Here is a 23,393-nt window from a genome sequence, read left to right as displayed (position 1 = left end):
ATGGGGCGAAATGTAGGAAAGCCAGTAAACCTAATGACATCTCTTCTAGGTGGGAGAAGATGGTTGGATGGCGTGAAATCTATTTACCTGGAATTAAAATGCAGGAGTAAAGTTTTTAAAAGAAGATGAACATCCTGCCTTCCATTCCTTGCCTCTTTGTTCACAGTGGAAATGACTACCTCGCACTCGGTTTTCTCTCGGCTAAAACAGCTTTTCATTAATTCTGAAATTTCTTCACTTTTCAGTGGTCAAATGTCCATATCCATCACTCGCTGATGGAACTATTGTGTCAGGATTTGGGAAAAAATATTACTACAAAGCAGAAGTTGAGTTTGAATGCAACCAGGGTTATTCCCTTCAAGGCAGCCGCAGAATTGTCTGTGAAGCTGATAATACCTGGGTACCCGAGATTCCTCGCTGTCTTAAAGGTACAAAGAGTGTCTTTTACTTTTTTTTTGTTGTTTAGATTTGATATCTTTGAAATATAAATGACCGAGTAATTGAAGTGAAGCACTTTTAGTATTTATGTCTTATCATGACACATGTCAAAGTCAGAAAGGATTCTGCTTTTGTTACTTGTGTATTTTCATAGGGTTGGCACATTATGTATATCACACAAGTTACAAATTTTTCTTCTTTGACTTTATGTGGAAAACTGTATAGCAGCCATCTTTAAGAAAATCGAAGCATGGGTATTTTCATCTGAATAAGTTAGGAATGAAAAGACCATAATTCCGAAGCGGTTAATTCAGTTGAAATTATTTTCTTTTCTAGTGGTGACTTCTCCTCCCAGTACCACACCTCCGATTTTGAGTCCTTCAGGTTTAGTAACATCCTGCTTACATTTTCAAAACTCTTTTGAATTCTTGGTGCTAATGCCAGCGATAACTCCCAAGTAATTTGATCCACTCTACATTATTTTGTTTTCCAGTGTCAACTCCTACCAGCACAAAACCTCCAATTTCCAGTGTCACAGGTTTAGTAACTTCCTACTTATATTTTTTCAAAACCTTTTAAATCCCTGGTGATTTTTAGAAATCATTTTAATTCCTAGATATTTTTTCATAATCCTTTAACTGTCTGGTGATTTGCACTCATTCATCATTTTTAGTAATGAAAGGAGGAAGCACATCTTTACAGCCATCCTACTTTTTTTCATAATCCTTTAACTATCTGGTGATTTACACTCATTCATCATCTTTTAGTAATAAAAGGAGGAAGCACGTCTTTACAGCCATCCTACTTGTTTTACGTAATGATTCTAAACTGATTTGCCACAACTTGGCAAGTTATGTAAACCTTAAATGTGTTTATTTACATGTAAAATTGTTCACTGCCTTCCTCACTGGATGGCAGGAACCTCTAAGTGGGATCCATTAAAACATTTCGCACAGTATCTGGCATATCCTAGTAGGGAGTTGTTAAAGGAAGCTACATGCCTTAACAGCATCGCTCCAGTACGTCAGTGAACAAGAAGATCCATGGCTTCTGTTTCTTAATGTTTGCTTTCTGTCATCAGCGTTGCTATTTTATCCATTTTAAAAGTGATCTATCTGGTGACACCTTTATAGGGTATCTTCCTGATCCAGGACAAAGTTCATTTCCTGGAGTGCAAACAGTTCCATTCTTTTTCTATAGTGCAGTTTCAACTGGTACTTTTGGGTGGTGTCTCTAGAACAAGACCCGTATTGCTACTACCCTCCACTCCCATCTCATACAGTTATTCTTTTTGCCTTTACTGGGCCCCTCCCTTTGTTTTTCAATCCTCACCTGAGGATTTTTTTATTGATTTGAGAGAGAGAGAAAGAGAGAGAGAGAGTGAGTTATCAGTTGGTTGCCTCCCATATGCAACCCAACTGTCGATCAAACCCACAACCTAGGTATGTGCCCTGCCTGGGAATTGAACCTCAACTTTTTGGTATATGGGAACATGTTGTAACCAACTGAACCACCTGGCCAGGGCTTCACTAGCATTTTCATTTGGGAATAGAAACTAAATTTTATAGCAACTGAAATACAGGGAAAAAACTTACTTATTGAAATGAAATGGAGGACTTGTTGCATGGACTACTCATCAATGGCTCAGCCTAAGACTTGAGAGATTATTTTCATGTGGTGGAAGGAGTTGTCATCCTGATTGCAGTGCTGCTTTCTTTGGCTTCTTGGTTTCAGCAGAAACAAGAGACAGGAGCAGTAGTGGGAAGAGCATTCGCCTGGGCTGACCTCACTAAGGGCCCTCGATTGGTTCTGCTTTCTCATGGAACATCATTTCTGTGGGCTTTAATTTCCTATTGGTTGAGGGTGTTGAACTCAAATCTCAATCAGTGGCTTTCAATTTGCTTGTATATTTTCTGTTTTCCTGAGACCTTAAAAATTGAGGGAAGTTACGCATGTTAACATGGTAATTAGAACACCTTTTTATAATCCCTGTGTATGTGGCCCCTGGTAGTCTCCTTGAGTATCTCAGTTGAGCACTGTGAGGTCTGGGGAGTGGGGTGAGAAGAGATGGTTTTTGCATGTGAAGTTCATACTCATTGGCCCATCGTGTTTATGCACATGTCCTAGTGGGTATATGCACTGTGGGATACTGTTTGTTGATACGCTCTTTTGAACGAGTGACCATGAGAATTCATAAAGGGTTTGTAAAACACCTTTATAATTTAGCATTTGAAAGAAGAGGAGCAAATTGATTGTGAGATGTTTCTAAACTATAGGGTTTTTAATTATTTTTATTCTTTATTGTTGAAAGTATTACATATGTCCACTTTTCCCCCCTGTTTACCCCCTCCAGTCGCCTCCACCCCAGGCCTTCAGCACCCTATTGTCTGTGTCCATGGGTTATGCCTATATGCATACAAAGTCTTTGGTTGATTACCTCCCATCCACCCACCCTCTCCCGCCTTCCTTCTGAGATTCTGTTCCATGCTTCCATGTCTCTGGATCCACTCAGTTCATCAGTTTAAATATCAAAAATCAAAATTCTTCATGTGCCTGTAAAATATATTTTGTTATTAAAGAAAGTATCAGTAGTAACATGTAATAGTGATAAGGTATATCTAATTCTGCTCATATTAAAAAATACCCAAGAAGTGCTGAGGGAAAAGAAAAGGATAGAAATGATGTACTGTAGCATAATGCTGCTTGAATGGTATTTTTAAAAAGTTACATATATTTAGCCCTGGCTGGTATGGCTGGGTTGGTTGAGCATCGTCCCAAGCACCTAAAGGGTTGCTAGTTCGATTCCTGGTCAGGGCACGTGCCCAGGTTGCAAGCTCAATCCACTGTCGGGATGTGTTCAGGAGGCAGCTGATCAATGTTTCTCTCATATCGATGTTTCTTTCTGTCCTTCTTTCTTCCTCTCTCTCTAAAAATCAATAAAAACATATTTCAAAAAATAATAAGATACAAATGTTAATTCTGAATACTTTTTTTTACTATTATTAAATAACTTGTGATTCCCATTGCAAAATACAAAACTGTAGTGAAGACTGTTATGCATACATTGTTATGTATTTTTAAAATGTATATTTAGGTTAAATGCCAAGAAGTAGAATGGCAAAGTTCAGAAAGTATCTGTATTTTTTATGTTAATGACTAACATTTTTATAAATAAAAATTCAACCCATAATATATCGATAAGGCCGGTGAATGGAATCAAATTTACTTTTCCAGGTGTCACGCCTAGTCCGTCAACCAAGCCTCCAGTTTCAAGTAGTCCAGGTTCAAAAACTCTTTGTTCTACTTCTGTTGTTAAGTTTATAATATGACGGGTGGAACATTTTCATGTTATGTATTAATTTGCATTCTTTTAATGATCAGATAAGCTTTTTTGTCTAAATTACTTATTCATGTCCTTTATTTTGTTGGGTTTCTGAATTATTTGTGTTGACTTATCAGAACTTTATATAAATTAAAGCCCCTTGCAGTGGTTCTCAACCTTCCTAATGCCTCGACCCTTTAATACAGTTCCTCCTGTTGTGGTGACCCCAATCATAAAATTATTTTCGTTGCTACTTCATAACTGTAATTTTGCTGCTGTTATGAATCGTAATGTAAATATCTGATATGCAGGATGTGTTTTCAGGGGTTGTGACCCGCAGGTTGAGAACCGCTGCCTGAAAGGAACATTTTTTTCTAGTTTCCTCCCCTCCCCCCATTATTTTTCCCAGTTTCCTTTTAAGATTTTTACACTATTGGATATAGATTACTTTATATAACTACTTTCAATTACATAAGTAGTGTATATGAATATAAGTTTCAAACATTACAGAGTAAAAGAATCTTCTCTTAGTCCATTGTATCTGTTTCTGTACATCAATATCTTGTATGTGTGGATGTACATATTTTGGCAGTTTTTCTTTTATTTTACACAGAAATGGCATCATGCTGTTGATATTTTTCTAACACTTTTTACACTTACCATCTTAGATTGGATTAGGGTTAGGGTTAGTGGTTGAGCATTGACCTATGAACATGGAGGTCACGGTTCGATTCCATGTCGGGCGGGACACATGCGTCAGTTGCGGGCTCCATCCCCACTGTAGGACATGCAGGGGACGGCCGATCAATGGTTCTCTCTCATCATTGATGTTTCTCTCTCTCTCTCCTTTTCCCTTCCTCTCTAAAATCAATATAAATATTTAAAACGTAAAATATATTTTAAAAAAAGATTGGGGTTTGTATTTAGACTTGGTCCCATCATTTTAATGATGACTTTAACATATGCCATATTTTACTCTATCAGTGGTCATGGATATGTGCAGAAGCTTCACATTAATAGGTAGCTAGCTATATTGATCACTTCCCTAATGGCTATGGGCGTTACCATTGTCTGTCTTATAAAAACTTTAGATCTTCTCAATACTCACATAAACATTTCAATCATGTGTTCTGGTTGCATTCTTTGCATTTAAATAGTTGGTACATCTGAAATACTTACGTTATGTGGAATGAGATACAGTGCCTTTACACTGCACCCACCCTATTTGTTGATAAGTGGTCTTCTCTCCAACTGTTTTGAAATGCCAATTTTTATCATACATTTTATATTCCCACTGCCAGTACACAAAGGTTCCAATTTTTCCGCCCTTTACCAATGTTGTTATTTTCTGTTTGTTTTTTTGTACTAGCCGTTTTAATGTATATGAAGTGGAATCTCATTGTCATTTTTGTTAGCATTTCCTAATGATTAGTGTTCATATTTTTTAAAATATATTTTTATGGATTTCAGAGAAAGGAGGAGAGAGGGAGAGAAACATCAATGATGAGAGGGAATTATCAGCTGCCTCCTGTATTCCCCCCCACTGGGGATGGAGCCTGCAACCTGTGCATGTGCTCTGACGGGAATTGAACCCTGACCTTCTGGTTCATAGGTCGACGCTCAACCACTGAGCCACACTGGTCCAGCAGTGATCATATTTTTATATGCTTATTGATGTTTTGTATAGCTTCTTTGGGGAAATGTCTATTCAAGTCCTTTGCTCATTTTTTGATTTGGTGTGTTTTTGTTGTTGCTACTGAGTTTTAGATGTTCATTATGTATTTTAGATATTAATCCCTTGTCAGTTGTATGATTTGCAGATGTTTCCTCCCATTCTTGGATTGCCTTTTTACTCTGTTGATAGCGTCTTTTGATAAACAAACGATTTTAATTTTGATGAAGTCCCCATGTATCTATTAGTTTTATTTGTTGCCTGTGTTTTTGGTGTCACACTGCCAGGTCCAACATTATGAAGCCTGTCCTCTGTTTTGTTCTCAAGAGTTTTGTAGTTTTAGCTCTTATGCTCAGTTCTTTGATCCATTTTGAATACATTTTTGTGTATGGTAAAAGGCAGGAGACCAACTCCATTCTTTTGTGTGTAGATATCCAGTTTTCTAAGAACCACATGTTGAAAGACTGTTTTTTCCCTTTAGATATTCTTAGCATCCTTGTGCACATTTGACCATATTATGTGAGGGTTCATCTCTGGGCTTCTGTTCATTTGGTTTGTCTTTTTGCCTGTATCACTGTGTTTTGATTCTTAACAGCTTTTTAGTCAGTTTTAAAATCAGGTAGTTTGAGTCCCCTCAACTATGCTGTTGTGTAGTTGTTTCAGGATTGTCTAGGCAATTTTTAGATCCTTGGATTTTAAGATTTATAAATTGGGCCGTACCTGGTTGGCTCAGTGGATAGGCATGAACCTGAGGACTGAATGGTCCTGGGTTCGATTATAAGTTGGATTTTTCTGTTTCTAAAGAAAGCATATTCAAGATGGTGATAGGATGCATGTAATCTGTAGGTTTTTGTAATATTAGCACAGGATATCTTTCTATTCATGTAATCTTCTATTTCTTTCAGCTGTTTTGTACTTTCCAGTGTAGGAATCTTTCACCTGCTTGATTGTTTTTTCCTAAGTATTTTATTTTTTATGCTATTGTAAATGGAATTGTTTTCATAATTTCCCTTTTGGATTGTTCATTTTTAGTTCTAGAAATGCAACTGATTTTGGGGTGTACATTACGTAGCCTGCAACTTTGCTGAATTTATATTTTAGTTTCAACAGGTTTATGTTTGTGTAATCTTTAGAGTTTTCTATGTAAAAGATCATGTCATCTGCAACAGATAATTTTAGTGCTTCCTTCCCAATTTGGGGGTGCTGGTTATTTATACTTTTTTGTCTTATTTCTGTGACTAAAACTTCCAATATGATGTTCAGTAGAAGTAGGAAATGCAGGCATCCTGTCTTGTTCCTGATCTTAAGGGGAAAACTTTCATTCCTTTACCATTGAGTATGATATTAGCTATTGGTTTTTCATAAATGGCCTTATGTGTAAGTTTCCTTCTACTCTAGATTAACTTCTAAATCCTATTAAGCCTTCCTGTTTGTTTGTGTGGGTTTTTTTGTTTTATTTTAGAAAGGATTGGAGAGGGAGAGATCGATAGAAACATCAATGATGATGTATTTATGCCCACAACCTGGGCATATTCCCCAACTGGGAATGGAACCATGATCTCTTGGTGCATAGGTCGAAGCTCAATCACTGAGCCACGCCAGCCAGGCCCTATGTCTTTTAATTTTATGTAGAATCACATCAATCCATAGGCTAATTTTGATGTTAATCTAATGGTAAATTTAATTACTGTACCATAGAATATTGTCATAGGAAATGTTACTGGACAGGAAGAATTCTGATGACATTGAATATAAATTTACAATATTTTATGATATTTGGAAAAGAAACTAATATAATTTATGTGAAGAAAATAAAATTATGAGAGTTTTTATTCAAAGGTAAAAATTCTAAACTTATAATTTAGAGGTCTCAATCTTTGTTATTGTCTTCTTTCTCTTTTTACTTACTTTTTTTTCTTTTTTTCTAGGACATCCCCCTCCTGATGAAACACCATCTCAATCATTAGGTATTATTTTAGTTTGTAATGCTCTGCAGTATGAGATCTTAAAGTTTTACATGGAAATATATTTTGATTACCTGTAGTTTGAGAAGGGTATAATCTATCACTAAAGTGTGAGAATTAACATTTGGTAATTTTACTAGTAATAGTGTAGATACCATGACAAATATACAGTAGTATGTGTAGACACATGTAATTAATACAGTTTTTAAGAGGGTTCCTTGTAAGCTGAGGTAACTTTCTCAAATGCTGTATTTATTTATAGGTTAAAATTTGTAGGCTATAACTTTCTTTCCATGTGATAGTGTCATTTTGTGATGGCAACTGGTAGGAAAGTTTTCTTTCTATTCATACCTTGTATACACACGCCTTAACGTACTATAAGTTGGGTTAATTTTTTTTTCATAACAAAGCTGATGTATCACACTTTATGTAGACTCACATAGTACACACAATATATATTCAAGAAACTGATCATTATAGTTGTGTCATTTAAATGAAGTATAAGGATTTTTGATGAATAGATAAAGAAAAATGTGTATTACTTTTCTTTACATTAGACTAGTTTAGTAAGGTTTGTCTTTTTATAAAATGCACCTTATGCTCGTTAAGTTTTTCCTCTGAACGCTGTGGTCAAACTGTCACTGTGCCAGCAAATCCAAAGCACCTTCATTCATTAAACACTTGACAATTTTTTTAATGAAGTAAAAAGCGTAGAGGTAAACAAGACATTGTATTCTTTAACTCATAGAAATTTAAGATATAATTAAGATTTTGTATAATTATTTATTGCTCTCTTGATAGACAAAAATACTTGTTTAAGTTTTTAAGCATAATTTTATCCATGTGCCCTGGTGTTTCTTTTGCATTCTTAGAATCTCCTTGGTATGTCTTAATTTGAAGGTGGGCATGCATGAGGAAGGATTGATGATAAGATCATGTATTTGTGAAGATTCAACATACTACATTTCTGTAATAAATTAATAGAACTTTATTATGACTTATTGAACAGATCCACCACTGTTGGTGAAAAAATATTTCGTAATAAAGTCATAAGAAATGATAGACTGAATACTGAACTATATCAACTAAGATGGAATAATACATTTTTAAAATGATTTTCCCACTAATCTCGTGAATTCTAATTGTTATAATATTACTAGTATAATATCACTAGTGTGATAGCTACAGCACAGAACAGTATTGGGCCCTAAGCCTGGAATCGTATGAGAAGGGCTCTGTGATCAAATGAGCTGGATGCACTGTCATACTAAACTAGACTGATAAACATTTTTTTTTTTTTGCTGTAGTTTATAGAGGATTTGGTTAACTAAAATGTAATTGCCACCTGGAGACCCACATGTGCTCAGTTATCTTCAAACTGGTTTTATTTTTCTCAGGTGTAGGAGCCATTGTTGGGATTACGTTAGCTGTTGGTAAGTGTCCCAACTTGGATCCCACTTAAATCAAAATATTAATGTGAAGAGCATTATTTGTGCAACAGTTTTTCAATTTCTACAGTTTCTATAGCTTGAAATTAAGTAAACCAGTCTAGAAACACCTCACCTTTTATATGAGACTAGAGGCCCAGTGCGCGAAATCGCGCGAGACAGACCCGCCATGTTGTGAGACCCATCAATGCACTTCCTGGTGATGGGTAGTTTGGTCGTGACGGCATTACAATCACTGGCTTTTTATAATATAGATACTGCCTTGTGTTGCTGATTATATATTCATTTATATTCTATATGTCCACTTAGTAACAAATCCTAAAAAATACATGTTTTTTCAAGATGATTAGTCATATGAGTTTGCATGCCAAATATGCTTTGGGTATTTTTTTAAATTGGGAAAAGACTCTTCTCTGGCTTACTGTGGACTAAGGAATTGATTCCAGAGACTTGCATTTAGACAGTGAAGAGTCCAGATGGAACAAATGAATGGCCAGGGCAATGTGCTTAAATAAAATAGCATTTTCTGCCCACTGAACATAAATTTCTTCTGCTAGGTTTTGAATCTTGGTGGTTAGTTTTCAGTTACATTTCGTTTGTTCTCTGGTTTACAGTAGGTGTTGTCTTGGGACTCATCGCCTTATTGGTGTACTATAAGAAGAAGAGGAAAGGGTAACGTACAGCACGTTTTTGAACTTACTGGTGCCTCTCCCTCTTGACGTACTTTTGTGCAGCTTGTGTTTACGCTCTGTATTGCATGCATTTTTTTTTCAATGTGCCTACATGACTGTGCATTCAGAATTGCATTTCTTTAGTAAAAATATTTACAGCAAATTATACTATCATTGTAACAAGAGAAATCTGTGTAGAGTTGCTTCAGCTATATGTCTGTAAGAAAAATTTCTGTGTGATTTGGGGTTTCAGTTCTGCAACAAATCATGGACCATGATGGGACCTTCCCTACTGTAGGTAAACCCTACATTCCAAATTAGGCTGGTGGCCAGAATTAAATTTAAAATTGTTCACTGTGGAAATTTTGACAGGTATATTCACCGGAACTTTTTTATGAAAACGTTCCATTTGTTTTTATTAAGTAGTTGTAAGAAGCTATGTAGATGTCATCAAATTTTTTTTTCATTTAGAATTATTATTTATACTAAACTTGGGAATTAAAAGCAACACTATTTGATTTCCCTCTTATGTTCTCTTAATTTACTAGGTTGCAGAAAAACTGATGGGGGTTAAACTTGCTGAGAGGGGTAAGATTTATAAGGCACCTCATTAACTTTGTCTTTTTATTTATAAAACATGAAAAAAGATGGGAAACTTAGAAAATAATAATGTATAAATCCTAAGGTCACAGGGTTTGTAAACATTAATCTTAATTTCAAATGAAATAATTTATAATTTAATGAAAGAGAATAAATCCTGGAGCACAAACAAGATTAGATACTTTGAAATTTGATTTTTAATTATTCATTCTTCCCAATTACTTTGGAAATAGCTTTGAAATCAAACCAATACTTTTTTTTAATCCTCACCTGAGTGTATGTTTATTGAATTTTAGAGAGAAACATCCCTATCATTTGCCTCTCGTATGTGCCCTGACCGGGAATCGAACCCACAATTTTTTGGTGTACAGAATGATGCTCAAACCAATAATTTTAAGAATCTTGGTATTCATGATTTTATGATATTTTTTTAAATTAATCATTGTGTTTAGACTATGTAGTAAAAGTATGTTCTACACTCATAAAGAGCTCAAACTTCATTATATTATTGGGTTTAAGTACTCTCAGTGCCTTCATTTGAGTCTTAAATCTTATATTTGTAGAACACATGCTATTTCCCTCTTAGTAGTATTTTTTAAATTATCCATACACATCAGCCTGAGTAGGAAGTACTTTTACAATTCCAAAAGGTTCATGTAGAAATAATTTCTAAAGAAAGCAAAGTAATATAGCATTGTATCCCTCACTTTTCTTCTTTGTTTAAAACGTCACTGCATCATAAAGATTCTTAAACACGTTTGAATCACACACTCTAGCTATCAATTAAAGGTTATTTTAAAGCTGAAGAAGTATCTGAGCATTGTAGCCCCGGATTCAGTGTTCAGTACCATAACTGATCTGAGATTCCATTTCTGATGAGCCCTACGTGGTGATGGTGCTGGGCCTGGACTACAGTTCGAGTAACCAGGGTGAAGACTATTATTGATGTGCCAGTATACTTTCAATTTGAGGAAATACAATGAAGTTTATAGGCAAATTTTTCTCTTGCTTAAGATAGATTTTTTAAAGACTCCTTAAGAGTATTTGGGATAAAACTTAGTTTTACCTTGCTTTTTTAAAAACTAAATATTTATATTCTTTGCACTGTTTAGTGTTCATAGTCTGTGTTCCTCCCTTCCTGCAAACTGGTTGTGGTTGCCTTAGAAACGCCTTTTCAGAACTCTAAGATGCATGCAGTTTCTTCCCCACTTGTAGGGGTAACTCTGGAAGCAGGACACCAGGCACAAATTGGATTTGATGTAAACTTGTATTTATGATGATTTGAGAACACAATAGCCCTTCTATGGACTTCATGCCAAAGTACAAAATAGTGAGGGGGTACAGGATGTCCGTGGCATAGGTGAACTCCCCTCTTCCCACGAGCACATCAAAATTTGCACCTATATAGAGAGCAGTAACTCCTGATAGGCAACTGAGGGCTCATTGAATAGCTTTTGAAGAACAAACAAGAGGAGGAGACCAAATAGAGAAATGGGAAACCACAGCGGCTCTCCCGAACCTGCAGGAAATCTGTGAGAGGAGGTGCAGGTAAACTCCATTGTATACATCGCCCTCCACCTGGATAAGGTGAGTGGGAGCTCTCTCTGGGTGCTTTGGCCCACCAGCAAGATGGCTGCAGTGTGTTCTCAACCACACTCCCTGTAGCCCATTTTGGGTCTGAATAAAAGGAGTAAGCAGTATGAACAAGGTGTCCCTGACCGGAGCTCTTCCATCCTGACAGTCTAGAGTGCTATGCACCTGCCTGGCTCCAACTGGCCTGCCAACACTACCCAGTACTCACAACTACTCACTTTTTACACAACAAAAGGGAGAGAGACCTGGTAGAGAAGATGAGCTGCAAGAGCAGTATGGAAATCTCTGAGGTTGGAGTTGCCAGTGAGCACCATTGTATATCCTCTACACCTTGAAAGAGTGGGCGGAGCTCTAACTAGGTGCTCGGGCCTACCTGCAAGTTTGCCGCATCTCATTTTCAGAATTATCTGAACCAAAGAGGGGAAACAGGATCACTAGGGCACACACCTGACCTCCCCACCTGGAGCCTCTCCATCTCCGTAGCCCCATGCCTCAGGCACTATAGGCACCTGCATGGGTCCAAGTACCCCACCAACAACCACCTGACACATCCTACACAGAGGCCACTTTGTGAAGACGGAGAGAGAGCTATTTGGTCTAATTGATATTAACGAACATAGAAAATGACACAATGAAAACATAAAAGAATATCTCTCAAATGAAGAGACAAAAAGTCTCAGAAAAAATCCTAATGAATGGAGAGAAGTATTCTGCCTGATAAAAAATTTAAAGAGACAGTCATAAGGATGCTTATCCAACTTGAGAGTGGAGTAGAGGAACTTAGGGAGAACTTCAGCAAAGAGTAAGTATGCTGAAGAATGCAACCACTGAGACGAACAATAAACACAGGGATCAACAGCAGTTTAGCTGAAACAAGAATCAGTGACCTGTAAGACAGGCTAATGGACATGAACCAATAAGAACAGCAAAAAGAAAAGGATTTTTAAAAATGAGGCTAGCTTAAGGGATCTCTAGGACAACATCAAGTGCACTAAGATTTGCATTGTAAGAATCTCTGAAGGAAAAAAAGGGAATGGTACAGAAACTTTATTTGAACAAGTAATAAATAGCTGAAAACTTTCCTAACATGGGAAAGGAAACAGACATCCAGGTCTAGGATGCGCAGAGAGTCCCGATATAGGAGCGCCTAAATATATAAAGCAAATGCTGTCTTCAGAGGGAGAAATTCACAGCAATACAATAATAGTAAGGTATTTTAACACCCGCATTCACATCAATGAACAGACCATCCAGACAGAAAATTAATAAGAAAATAATGCCCTTAAGTCTCACATCAACCCAATCGAGTTAATAGAACATTTCATCCAAAACTGCAAAGTACACATTTTTTTCAAGTGCAGATAGACTACTACTCTCCAAGATAGATCATATTGTATGCCCCCCAAATTCAAAAAGATTGAAATCATGTCAAGGAAACTTTTGAAACACAGTGGCATAAAACTAGAAATCACCCACAGGAAGAAAACTGGAAAAATACAAATATGTGGAGACTAAATACTAGCTTCTATACAATCAATGGGTTAAAGAGAAAAATAAACAGGAAATGAAAAGCTGTCTTGAGTCAAATGAAATTGAAGACACAACTAAAATTTATGGAATGCAGCAAAGCAGTTCTGGGTGGGAAGTTCATAGCTATACAGGCCTACCTCATGAAACAAGAAAAATCCCAAATAATCTAACTTTACACCTGTGGGAACTAGAAAGAACAAACAAAACCTAAAGTAAGCAAAGGAAAGAAATCATTAAAATCAGAGCAGAAATAAACGAAATAGGAAAAAAGAAAAGAACGTAAGAGCTGGTTCTTTGAAAACGAAACAAAATCGACAAACCTTTAGCTAAATTCATCAAGCAAAAAAGAGAACCCAATGAAATGCATAAACGAAAAAGAAGTTACAAATGACACCAAAGAAATACACAGAATAATTAAGGAATATCGTGAATGTATGCCAAAAAAATGCCACAGTCTGGAAGAAATGGATGCATTTCTAAAAGCACACATACAATCTTCCAATACAAAACAGGAAGATATAGAAAGTCTAAACAGATAAGTTACTAGCAGTGAAATTGAAATGGGTTGGGGGGTAAAATAAAACTGCAGGATCAGAGGGCTTACAGGTGGATTCTAAATATTTAAACAAGTAATACCTGCGCCCTAGCCAGTTTTGCTCAGTGGATAGAGCATCGGCTTGTGGACTGAAGAGTTCTGGGTTCGATTCCAGCTAATGGCACATGCCTGGGTTGTGGGCTTGATTCTTAGTAGGGGGTGTGCAAGAGACAGCTGATCAGTGATTCTGTCATCCACCAAAAATTAATAGAAAAGAATTGAGTAAAGTAGCAGGATACCAAATACACAGAGATCCATGGCATTCTTACACACCAGTAATGAACTATCAGAAGGATCAAACAGCATAAAATACCTTGGAGTAAGCTGAATCAAAGAGATCAAAAACCTGTATCCTGAAAGATACTGAAGAGGATACAAATAAATAGAAAGATATATGCTTAGTAATTGTAAACAAAAAAAAAGACCTTGAAAGCAAATGAAACTTTAAGAAGTGGGCAGTATCAAACTTCCTTATTTCAAACTAGACTACAAAGCAATAATAATTAAACAATATGGTACTGGAATAAATACACCTAAACAATAGAATAAAATAGCCCAGAAATTCTCACTTAAATGGTCAGTTAATTTATGATGAAGGAGCCAATACAATGGGTGTAAAGACAGGTCTCTTCAAAAGGAGGTGTTGGGCCCTGACCGGTTTGGCTCAGTGGATAGAGCGTCGGACTAAAGGGTCCCGGGTTCGATTCCGGTCAAGGGCACGTACCTTGGTTGCAGGCACATCCTCAGTTGGGGGTGTGCAGGAGGCGGCTGATCGATGTTTCTCTCTCATTGATGTTTCTAACTCTCTATCCCTCTCCCTTCCTCTCTGTAAAAAAATCAATAAAATATTTTTTTTTTAAAAAGGTGTTGGAAAAATTGAGAGTTGCATGCAAAAAAAAGTAAAATTGGACCAATTTCTTATACCAGATACAAAAATAAGCTCAAAATGGATTAAAGACTTAAATATAAGATCTGATTCCCTGAAATTCCTAGAAGGAAACATAAGTAGTCAACTCTTTGACATCAGCCTTAGCAAATATCTGTTTGGATATGTCTCAGGAAAGGGAAACAATAGCAGAAATAAACAAATGGGACTACATTTAAGTGAAAAGTTTTTGCAGAGTAAGGAAATCGTCAAGAAAATAGCCTACTGAATGGGGGAAAATATTTTCCAATATTCAATAAGAGGTTAATATCCAAATACATAGGGAACTCATACAACTTAACATCCAAACAACCCAATTTAAAAATGAGCAGGGGACTTGAGCAGACATTTCTCCAAGGAGAACATACAGTTGGCCAACAGGCATATGAAAAGATGCTCAACATCACTAGTCATCCGGGAAATGCAGGTTAGAATCACAATGAGATACCACCTCACACCTGTTACAGTGGCTATCAAGTCCGTGCTGACAAGGATGTGGATGCCGGCAATGTTGGTGGAATTGTAGACTGGCACAACCACTGTGGAAAAACAGTATGGACATTCCTCAAAAAATCCGAAATAGACTTACTATATGACCCAGCAATTCCACTTCTGGATGTTTGTCCAGAGAAAACAAAATTACTAATTTTTAAAGATATATATAGCCTTACGTTCATTGCAGTATTATTTATAGTGGCCAAGATATGGAAGCAACCTAGGTGTCCATTGATAGGTGAATGTGTAAAGAAGATATGGTTAATATATACAATGGAATGTTACTTGGCAGTAACGAAAAACAGAATGATTTTGTCATTTGCAACAATGTGTGTGAGTCTACAGGGTATTATGCTAAGTGAAATATGTCAAAGTCAAAATACCATGTGATTTCATTTATATGTGGAATCTGAAAAATACAAAACAAATGAATAAAGAAAACAAAACAGACACAAACCCGTAGATACAGGGAATAAGCTGAGGGTTGCCAAAAGGAGGGATTTGGGATGATTGGTGCATTGAAATGAAGAAATGAAATGAAACATGACATTGTAAAGAATGAGACATAGTATAGCAAAACAAAAAAAATACCCATATACATGTAAGACTTGATTATACCTTAGACTTCTTTGGAGACGTTACTGCTAGAATGTACAAGGCAACATTTGGTAGAGGGTATGTGAGAGCAGGAGAATACATTAGACTCTAACAATTAGAGGCCCTTGTATCATTTTCTAAAAAGCACATGATTGGGAGTCTGTATGGGATAATGTCACCAAAAATGATTCCATACGAGGAAACTGCTATCAAAAGAAAACTGTCCCTCATCCATTGGCTAAAGAAAGAGGACAAACAAAACAAAAACCAAAGTACAAAATAGAATAAGTAGTCCTTTTAAGATTATTAAGTATCATTTAAATTATGGTGAAGCCCAGCCAGTTTGGCTCAGTAGTTGAGTGTCAACCTATGAATCAGGAGGTCATGGTTGCATGCCCAGTCAGGGCACATGCCCCAGTTGCCGGCTCAATCCCCACTAGGGGACATGCAGGAGACAACCAATCAATGATTCTCTCTCATCATTGATGTTTCTTTCCCTCTCCCTTCTTCTCTGTGAAACCAATAAAAATATATTTTTTTAAATGTTTTTTTTTTTTTTTATCGTGATGAAAATGGCCACAAAATTTAAGTACTCTGGTACGTTTTTCTATTTCTTAGCTCTCAGCTAAGAATACTAACAATAGGATCCCAAATTGGTCAGAAATGGGCCCCATCTACACGTCCCTTCCTCGTCCGTCCGGTTTCCGTTCGGAGCTGCTACCCTGAACTTTCCAGTCTGGGTGTGCACAGCCCTTGACCTGTCCTTTGCTACCGCTGCCGTCACGTTTTGCGTGTCTTGACTGTGCGCTGCCAGCTGCCTTTTGTTTACATTAATATTTTCCCTCATTTGTAGTGAATACTTTCCTCACTGATGCATGGTTTTCTTTATTTTAGTTATATCATTCCAGGATAAGTATGAGTTTGCCATGTTCATTAGAATTCTCTGCATAATTTATGCATTTTAATAATGTGACTAAATCGTTTTGCTTTCTTACATTAAAGATATTTAATGACTTGTTATAGCATAAACCTGTTTTTAATATTAGGTTTATCATGCCTGATGCAGTAACTCTGTGATTTTTAAGCCGCCTGCTTAAATGAGTGTCACAAGGTTTGGGGGATTAACTGTATATAGTGGCCAGGGCAGGTGGCTGGCAGAATAGTGGCCTGGGACACAACAACAGAAGGATCAAATGAACGTGCACTTTTTTCTAGTTGGGTCTCAAATTCTGGAGAATTCAACAAACTCTTCAAATATTTTAAACAGGAGACTAAGAAGAAACAAAGATTTTGTAGTTAGTGGAGAGAGCACATTTATGAGATTTAGACCCATCCCAGGAAAATGGGAGCAGTCTTATAACGAGTTTACAGAGATCTTCCCTCAGTGCAGAAGTCAGGATGCATCTGCAGATGTGCAGCTTGTCGTAAAGCAGATTTCTAAGACAGTACTACGTGCATTTAATATTATGCCGTGTGCTCCCTCGGAGCCTAAGGTGCTAGAGCCCAGGCCGTTTCTCCTCCCCACCGTGCTATCCTGTGAGAGTTTGTTCACTTCAGGATCTGTAAGATTCTGACATAAAGTAGCTTCTGGCACCACGCTCCTCTTTCCAGTTCCTAAGAGTCAGAAACGTCATGATGTCTGGAGCTAATTGTCAGCTTTCCTTCTGTTCGGCCCTGTCATTGATTTTATCCCCGTTATTATGCCACTCTTCCTTATGATTTGTTATTGCTATTTTATTCAGCCCTTTTCCCTTCCTCTGTTCAGCACCTACCTAACTGGTGAGAGCCACAAAGAAGTAAAATTTATTTCTCTATGAGAAGAAGAGATGAGAGAAAGGTTTGCTTTTATCATCATAAGGTATCTGCTTCCTGTGTGTTTCTTTTCAGATGTCCTTTTGAAAAATGTTGAGTGAATATGTAGATGTCAGTAACCTCAGCTAAGATATGATGACAGTAAACATTAACAAGGACACTTAGACTCCAGTCTCCGTTGCTAAATTACCGACTTAATACCATTCCAGTTTTAATGGAAAGTAGTGTGGACTGGCAGGGTTTGGTTTGAGGTGGGCTCATTAGAGTGACGTTCCCTTGTCTTTATCTAGCAGCTGTACATCCATAAATGAGGACTTTTTTAGCCCAATGGGAAATAATCATAAGTACAGGGAAGGAAAGTTCCCTTTTACAGAAATCAAAAGACGCTTTACTTATTTTTGCAAATGTGTTCAATTTTAACTTACAAATATTGACTCCCTGAAGGCATTTGTCTGTCCCTTGACCAGAATAGTTTTAGTATATGAAAGAGAAGGCAATTTAAAAAATCAGATTTTGAAACATTTTGAATTGCACTGTCTTAAGCCCTATGACCCCCTCCACCTTCTGTCTGAATGACAGGAGCTGCAAGTGCCCCCCCGTTTGTGGCAGACTGTGCCTACATAGCAGGGAGAGGGGGAGATCTGTATCCAACAGCTGTAATGTGAGGCCCTACCTCGGTCACAGTCAGAAGCTTAGGGCAGATTCTACAAAGCCCATTGGGGAGGGCAACTTAGTAAAGCAAAGTGGTGTCTTTGGTCCCCGGGCAAAGGCAAGTGACATCCCAGTTAGACGGGCAGCTGCGCCTCCCAGCCCTCCTGTCTTCCTGGTCTTAGGATTCTCTTGAGGCTAAAGCCAGCCAGGACTGTCGTTTTCAGACTGCCGTGAGCTTCACGGTGTCTGTAAACAGTTGAAATTAATTGAATGAAAGGCAAGGTTAATACAAAATAGTAATTGGGTTTCAGATTTTTATCATCAAGTAGCTTCACTGTTATTTTATCAAGTGTTTTTAGACATTTGTGAATTCTTTTTATCTTTATCACATATTGCAATTATATTTCAAATTCTTTTTAAAGAAGTTTCAGAAAATAAAATGAATCCACTGAAACACAGAAAAAGGAAGTGGTGTTGGAGAACTCAGTGACAGGCCTACCCTTTGCCTCCCTCCCCACCGCAGCCCTCAGGACCTGGCTCTGTCCCAAGGGCAGTCCTGTGACAGTGGTGGTTCACAGAGCTGGCCTCCCACCAAGAGAAATATTCTAATATACAAACCTACCTGGAGCCCTTGCACTGGGAGGCGTCCCTGAAGTGCCTGCTGTGAGGAGCGAACTGTGAATCACTGGCCGGGCCATTTTGGCTTTAGTCTGTCTGCGATGGTGCATTCACTGAGGCAGGGACTACGGCTGCATTTTTCAATTTAATACTTAGTGATTGTTAATATTCCAATTTAGTAGTTAATAATCCCATTGAGGACTTCAAAAGTAGCTAGTCCAATGCAAGATGTGCTGGAAGTGTGAAATACACACCAGATTTTAGCGTTAGCACACAAAATGTAAAATCGTAGCAAATGTTAATATTTTCACTGTATTGGGTCAAGTAAATATATATTAAAATTAATTTTCCAGTTTCTTTTACTTTTTTAATGTGGCTTCTAGAAAATTTAAAATTACCCCTATGACTCACATTTTTTTGGTCAGCGCTGGGCTAGAATAGCAGGTTTTAGGCAGATGTCTGTTGCTACAATAATGGTGTGATGGCCACATCAGTTAGGTAGGAGCATCCCTTACGGGAACCTGTGGTTTCCTTGACAGTATGGGAGAAAGGCATCATTGAACAGGCACGCTGCTGGAATCATCACCTTTTTAAAAGTTTCATCTCAGAGGTAGATCTAAAACTGCTATATTAGGAGAACACGTTTCTCCCCCATCTTTCCCATTGGCCCTAAATATAATTTATGAGATATTTACCAAGTACTTTATATACAACTGCTCTAAAAATTCTTGTTTGCATGGAGTAAATAATACAATGTAGGGATAGAAGAAGAGGTTCTACAGTTGAATTGTCCATTTTCTAAGTAGGCTTCTGAATGTAACTTCTGTACTTAAATCGTGTTTGTCTCTGATGCTACCTCTTTATCTTGCCTCTAGGAAAACAGAAGGCACTGCTGCCTACAGCACATACCAGAATAAATCAAGCACTCCAGCACCATAGATTCTCTGACAGACTTTCCGGAACGCTCTACCACTTCATCGTTTTTAAAATGTCAAGAAAGACCCACATTAAATTCAATGGCTACTATGCAAAACAGCATGGAGGGCCCTCAAAATTAAAACCGGAGCCACCCTATGATCTTACGGGAATATACCTGAGTGAAGGGAAATCACTGTGGAAGAGGGAATCTTCTGCCCCTCCCTGTTTGTTGCAGCACCATTTACAATAACAAGGACATGGACACAGTCTGAAGTGTCCGTCAACCAATCAGTGGATAAGGGAGATGTATGCACGTACAGTGAAATACTATTCAGTCATTAAAAAGGAAAACGTGTATTGGCCCTCAGGACATTTTGCTAAGTGAAATAAGTCATATATATAAAGAGACAAATACTGTATGATCTCCTTTATATGTAGAGTCTATTTTAAACTCATCAGATAAGAAATCAGATTTGTGGGTGGTGGGGTGAGAGAATTGGATGAAGGTAGTGGTCAAAAGATTCAAATTTAGTTATAAGCACGTATTGGAATGTAACGTACAGCATGGTGACTATAACTAGTAATACTTTATTGCATATTGGCAAGTTCCTTAAAGAATAGATCTTAAAAATTCTGATGACAAGGAAAAATATTTTTTTTTGTAATTATGTGAGTTGATAGATGGTAACTAAAATTTGCTCATCATTTCATAATAAACTTATCAAATCCTTATGCTGTACACCTTAAACTTAGATAATGTTACATATCAATTACATCTCAATGAACTAGAAGGGGGGAAAGATCTACAAAGGCGTTCTGGTTTATTTCACTGTGAAGGCATAATGCTAACATCTCAATGCTGCTTGGATGTAGTCACTATCCTTTGACCCCTCTGAAATGGGTGTGAACTTGGGAATGAACATCTAGCCTGTTATCCCTTAAAAAAACATTTGCATTTATAGAGCAATTCAACACAGTGCCCTTGGATTATGGTAGGGAAATGATGTTTTTTTATAAACTCTGAATATTTAGAGAAGTATAGTTTAAAATGAGACATTTCATCTATAAAGAACGTGATTTTGCAATGTTCATTTCCAAAGTTAATACCAACTTTCAAGACTTTTAACAACTCTATTATGTGTATTGTAGATAGTTTATTGTAAAAAGTCTGTACAGATATGTGTATACTGCTTCAGCCCTTAAAAATTAAAAACAATTATCACTGAAAACCGGGAATTTGAATAAGTGTGACCTCCTTAACTAAGAATATTATGGGAAAGTAATTTTACAGGGGATGGGATAAGTTTCTATTTTGCAAAATATATTTTAACTTCTTGGTGATTTAGAGAAGCCATGAAGTTAATGTGTGGCATTTGTTGTTCACCTTTTCTAACATCAACAAACCAGCCTGAGAATAACAACTTAGGCTCAGTTGCTTGCTTCTGTGGAAAGTTAGAGGGCGCTAACGTTCCTGACACGAATGCCCACTGGGTACAAAGTGAACACTGGCCTTGTACTTTTCTTGGGGAGAATCCCCTTCTTTAAGAGAGAACATAGAATGTGCTCTGAATTCTGGCCTAGGGGGTTTTTTCTCCTGACTTGAGTAAAAAGCTCTCTCACTTCAGTAAGTCACCTGACAGTAGTTTGTAGGGAGTAAATTCAACAGATGTCCCAAGTTGCATCAGAATTAGTCTTTGTGTGGGTCTCACCTCACCTGCTAAAAGGCAAAGTAAACATTAAGCCATGTATTTCAGAAAAACAAAAACCTAAACTTTGTGTGTTGGTGGTTGGTCCTATGCAGAGGAGAAAAATCACCTAGCTCAGGTATCACTTTATGCTCAGGTGGACCAGCTCCCTCCCTCTCCGAGTCTTCACACCTGGCAGGGTCTCTTTCAGATGAGCCAAGGGCATAGAGGAGGAACTGCCACTCTCATTTATTCTTAAAGGGGTTTTTTATTTACATTTCATTTTTAGTGACTCAAATTGGTCTGAAGAAATGTTGCCCTGAGAGGGACATGTTTGGAAAATCAGAGTGGACCAGAGTAAATACTATTTTACTCTATAAAGTGTTCCTTCCCTTTGTAATCTCTGGGGAGGGGCATTTTTCAACCAAAGATTTTGCTTCCCAAAATTAACTTTTATAAGAGTGCTTCAGGTTTACTCTTTTTTAATTTTATATGAGATATATGCATATAACTATTACGTTGTGAAATTCTGTTACTGAACTATATGGGGAAACCACTTTTCTGTAGAAAAATTTGTTTAAATGACAGAGGAGGAAGTATATTTGAATTAAATGTTTCTTAAAATGAGAAGAATGTATTTGCATTGAAGTGGGAAGCCCCACGAATGGAGGTCTTTATTGCTTTTTGAAAAATGTGTTCTTAAAATCTGATAAAATAAAATGTAGGGTGGGTTAAATTTGCTTTCTGTCAATGTGTTCATTTCCAGTGTGCTTGATTACAAATCAGAGTATGTTTCTAATGGGGTCCCACCTTCTCTAACCTTTCCACTCTCACAGTCATGACTCCTGCTCCTCACATCTCAGAGCCTGACATACATCCAGGCTTCTCCACTCCCAGCCCATCGGGCCCATCACCTGCCTCTCCTGCTCCCAGGTGTTCAGTGACACCTACAGCAGAAGTCCAAGTTCCTCAGCGTGATGCTTGAAGTAGTCAAACTGTGCCATCTGCCCTGTGCTGCATTCCTGCTTCACTGATGCCTGAGAGGCCTGTGGTCCTGTCAGATCCTGGGCATCTTCCAGGGCCAGCGCCTCATGCCCATTGGGTGAAGCTTTTCCTGATTTCTGCCCAGGTGTCCTATTACCCAGCTTGAGGCAACCACATCTGAGTATCTGTAGACACTGCTAGGACACATACCTTCCACATCAGTTTAATGTGTGGGTATGGCTAAGTACTTACAATCCCAAGTCCAACAATCCTATCTAATAAAGATGGAATATGCAAATTGACCATCTCCATCACAAAGTAGGCAGCACCCATAGCCACAAGATGGTGGCACCCAGTCCCCTCAGCCCCGCCAGAGTAGTCCTTTTAGCCCTCGCCGCAGTGAGGGGCAAGCAGGCCCCCGAAGAGAGCAGGCAACAGGGCCCTGCTTGCCCCTGGCCGCGGCTATGAGCCAGAGAGCAGACAGGCAGGCCCGCAGAGAACCAGAGGGAGTGGGCCCTGGTGTCTGCTCTGAGTAGGCTGTCAGTAGGACATCCCCTGAGGGCTCCCAGATTGGAGAGGGTGCAGATGGTGCTGAGGAACCCCCCCCCCCCCATCCCCAGTGCATGAGTTTTGTGCAGCGGGCCTCTAGTGAAATTATAAGATTTGATTTGTGTAATAGGATTTTTTTTTTTTTACTTAGGTAAAAACAAACAAAAAACCCTTACTCTTGGCATTAAATCAGGTTGCTGAACCTCTGAGATCAGGCTCCGTGGGACTCAGCCATGGCTGCAATCACTGGCAGAGCTGCCACCCAGCGTTTCCCAACATAATGGATCTGCTCTGTGCCTTGGGCAGAGGGATGTTTTTAAAGCTCC

The 23,393-nt window shown here is 37.9% G+C and overlaps 1 protein-coding gene across 6 annotated transcripts in view; it reads left to right on the top strand.

The window, feature by feature from the left end:
* Positions 1-22,273, top strand: part of LOC308534315 (membrane cofactor protein-like) — a 51,656-nt gene extending 29,383 nt beyond the window's left edge. Inside the window, exons 6-13 of one of the 6 annotated variants that reach the window (XM_081112780.1) lie at positions 246-428; positions 775-822; positions 932-976; positions 7,361-7,399; positions 8,794-8,829; positions 9,459-9,516; positions 10,064-10,103; positions 19,807-22,273. In XM_081112780.1, coding sequence (XP_080968906.1) covers positions 246-428; positions 775-822; positions 932-976; positions 7,361-7,399; positions 8,794-8,829; positions 9,459-9,516; positions 10,064-10,079 — 425 coding nt within the window. In that variant the 3' untranslated portion in view covers positions 10,080-10,103; positions 19,807-22,273. Of the gene's footprint in view, positions 1-245; positions 429-774; positions 823-931; positions 977-3,672; positions 3,721-7,360; positions 7,400-8,793; positions 8,830-9,458; positions 9,517-10,063; positions 10,104-17,615; positions 17,688-19,806 lie in introns of all 6 variants that reach the window. The other 5 variants (XM_081112777.1, XM_081112781.1, XM_081112782.1 and 2 more) reach the window with 5 other exon arrangements.
* The last annotated feature ends 1,120 nt before the right edge of the window (positions 22,274-23,393 follow it).

Source organism: Myotis nattereri (assembly GCF_964212035.1).
Source record: "Myotis nattereri genome assembly, chromosome: 18".
In the NCBI taxonomy this organism is placed as follows: Eukaryota; Metazoa; Chordata; class Mammalia; order Chiroptera; family Vespertilionidae; genus Myotis; species Myotis nattereri.
Note: the sequence above shows the minus strand (reverse complement) of the source record. Positions and strands in the feature narration are given on the sequence as shown.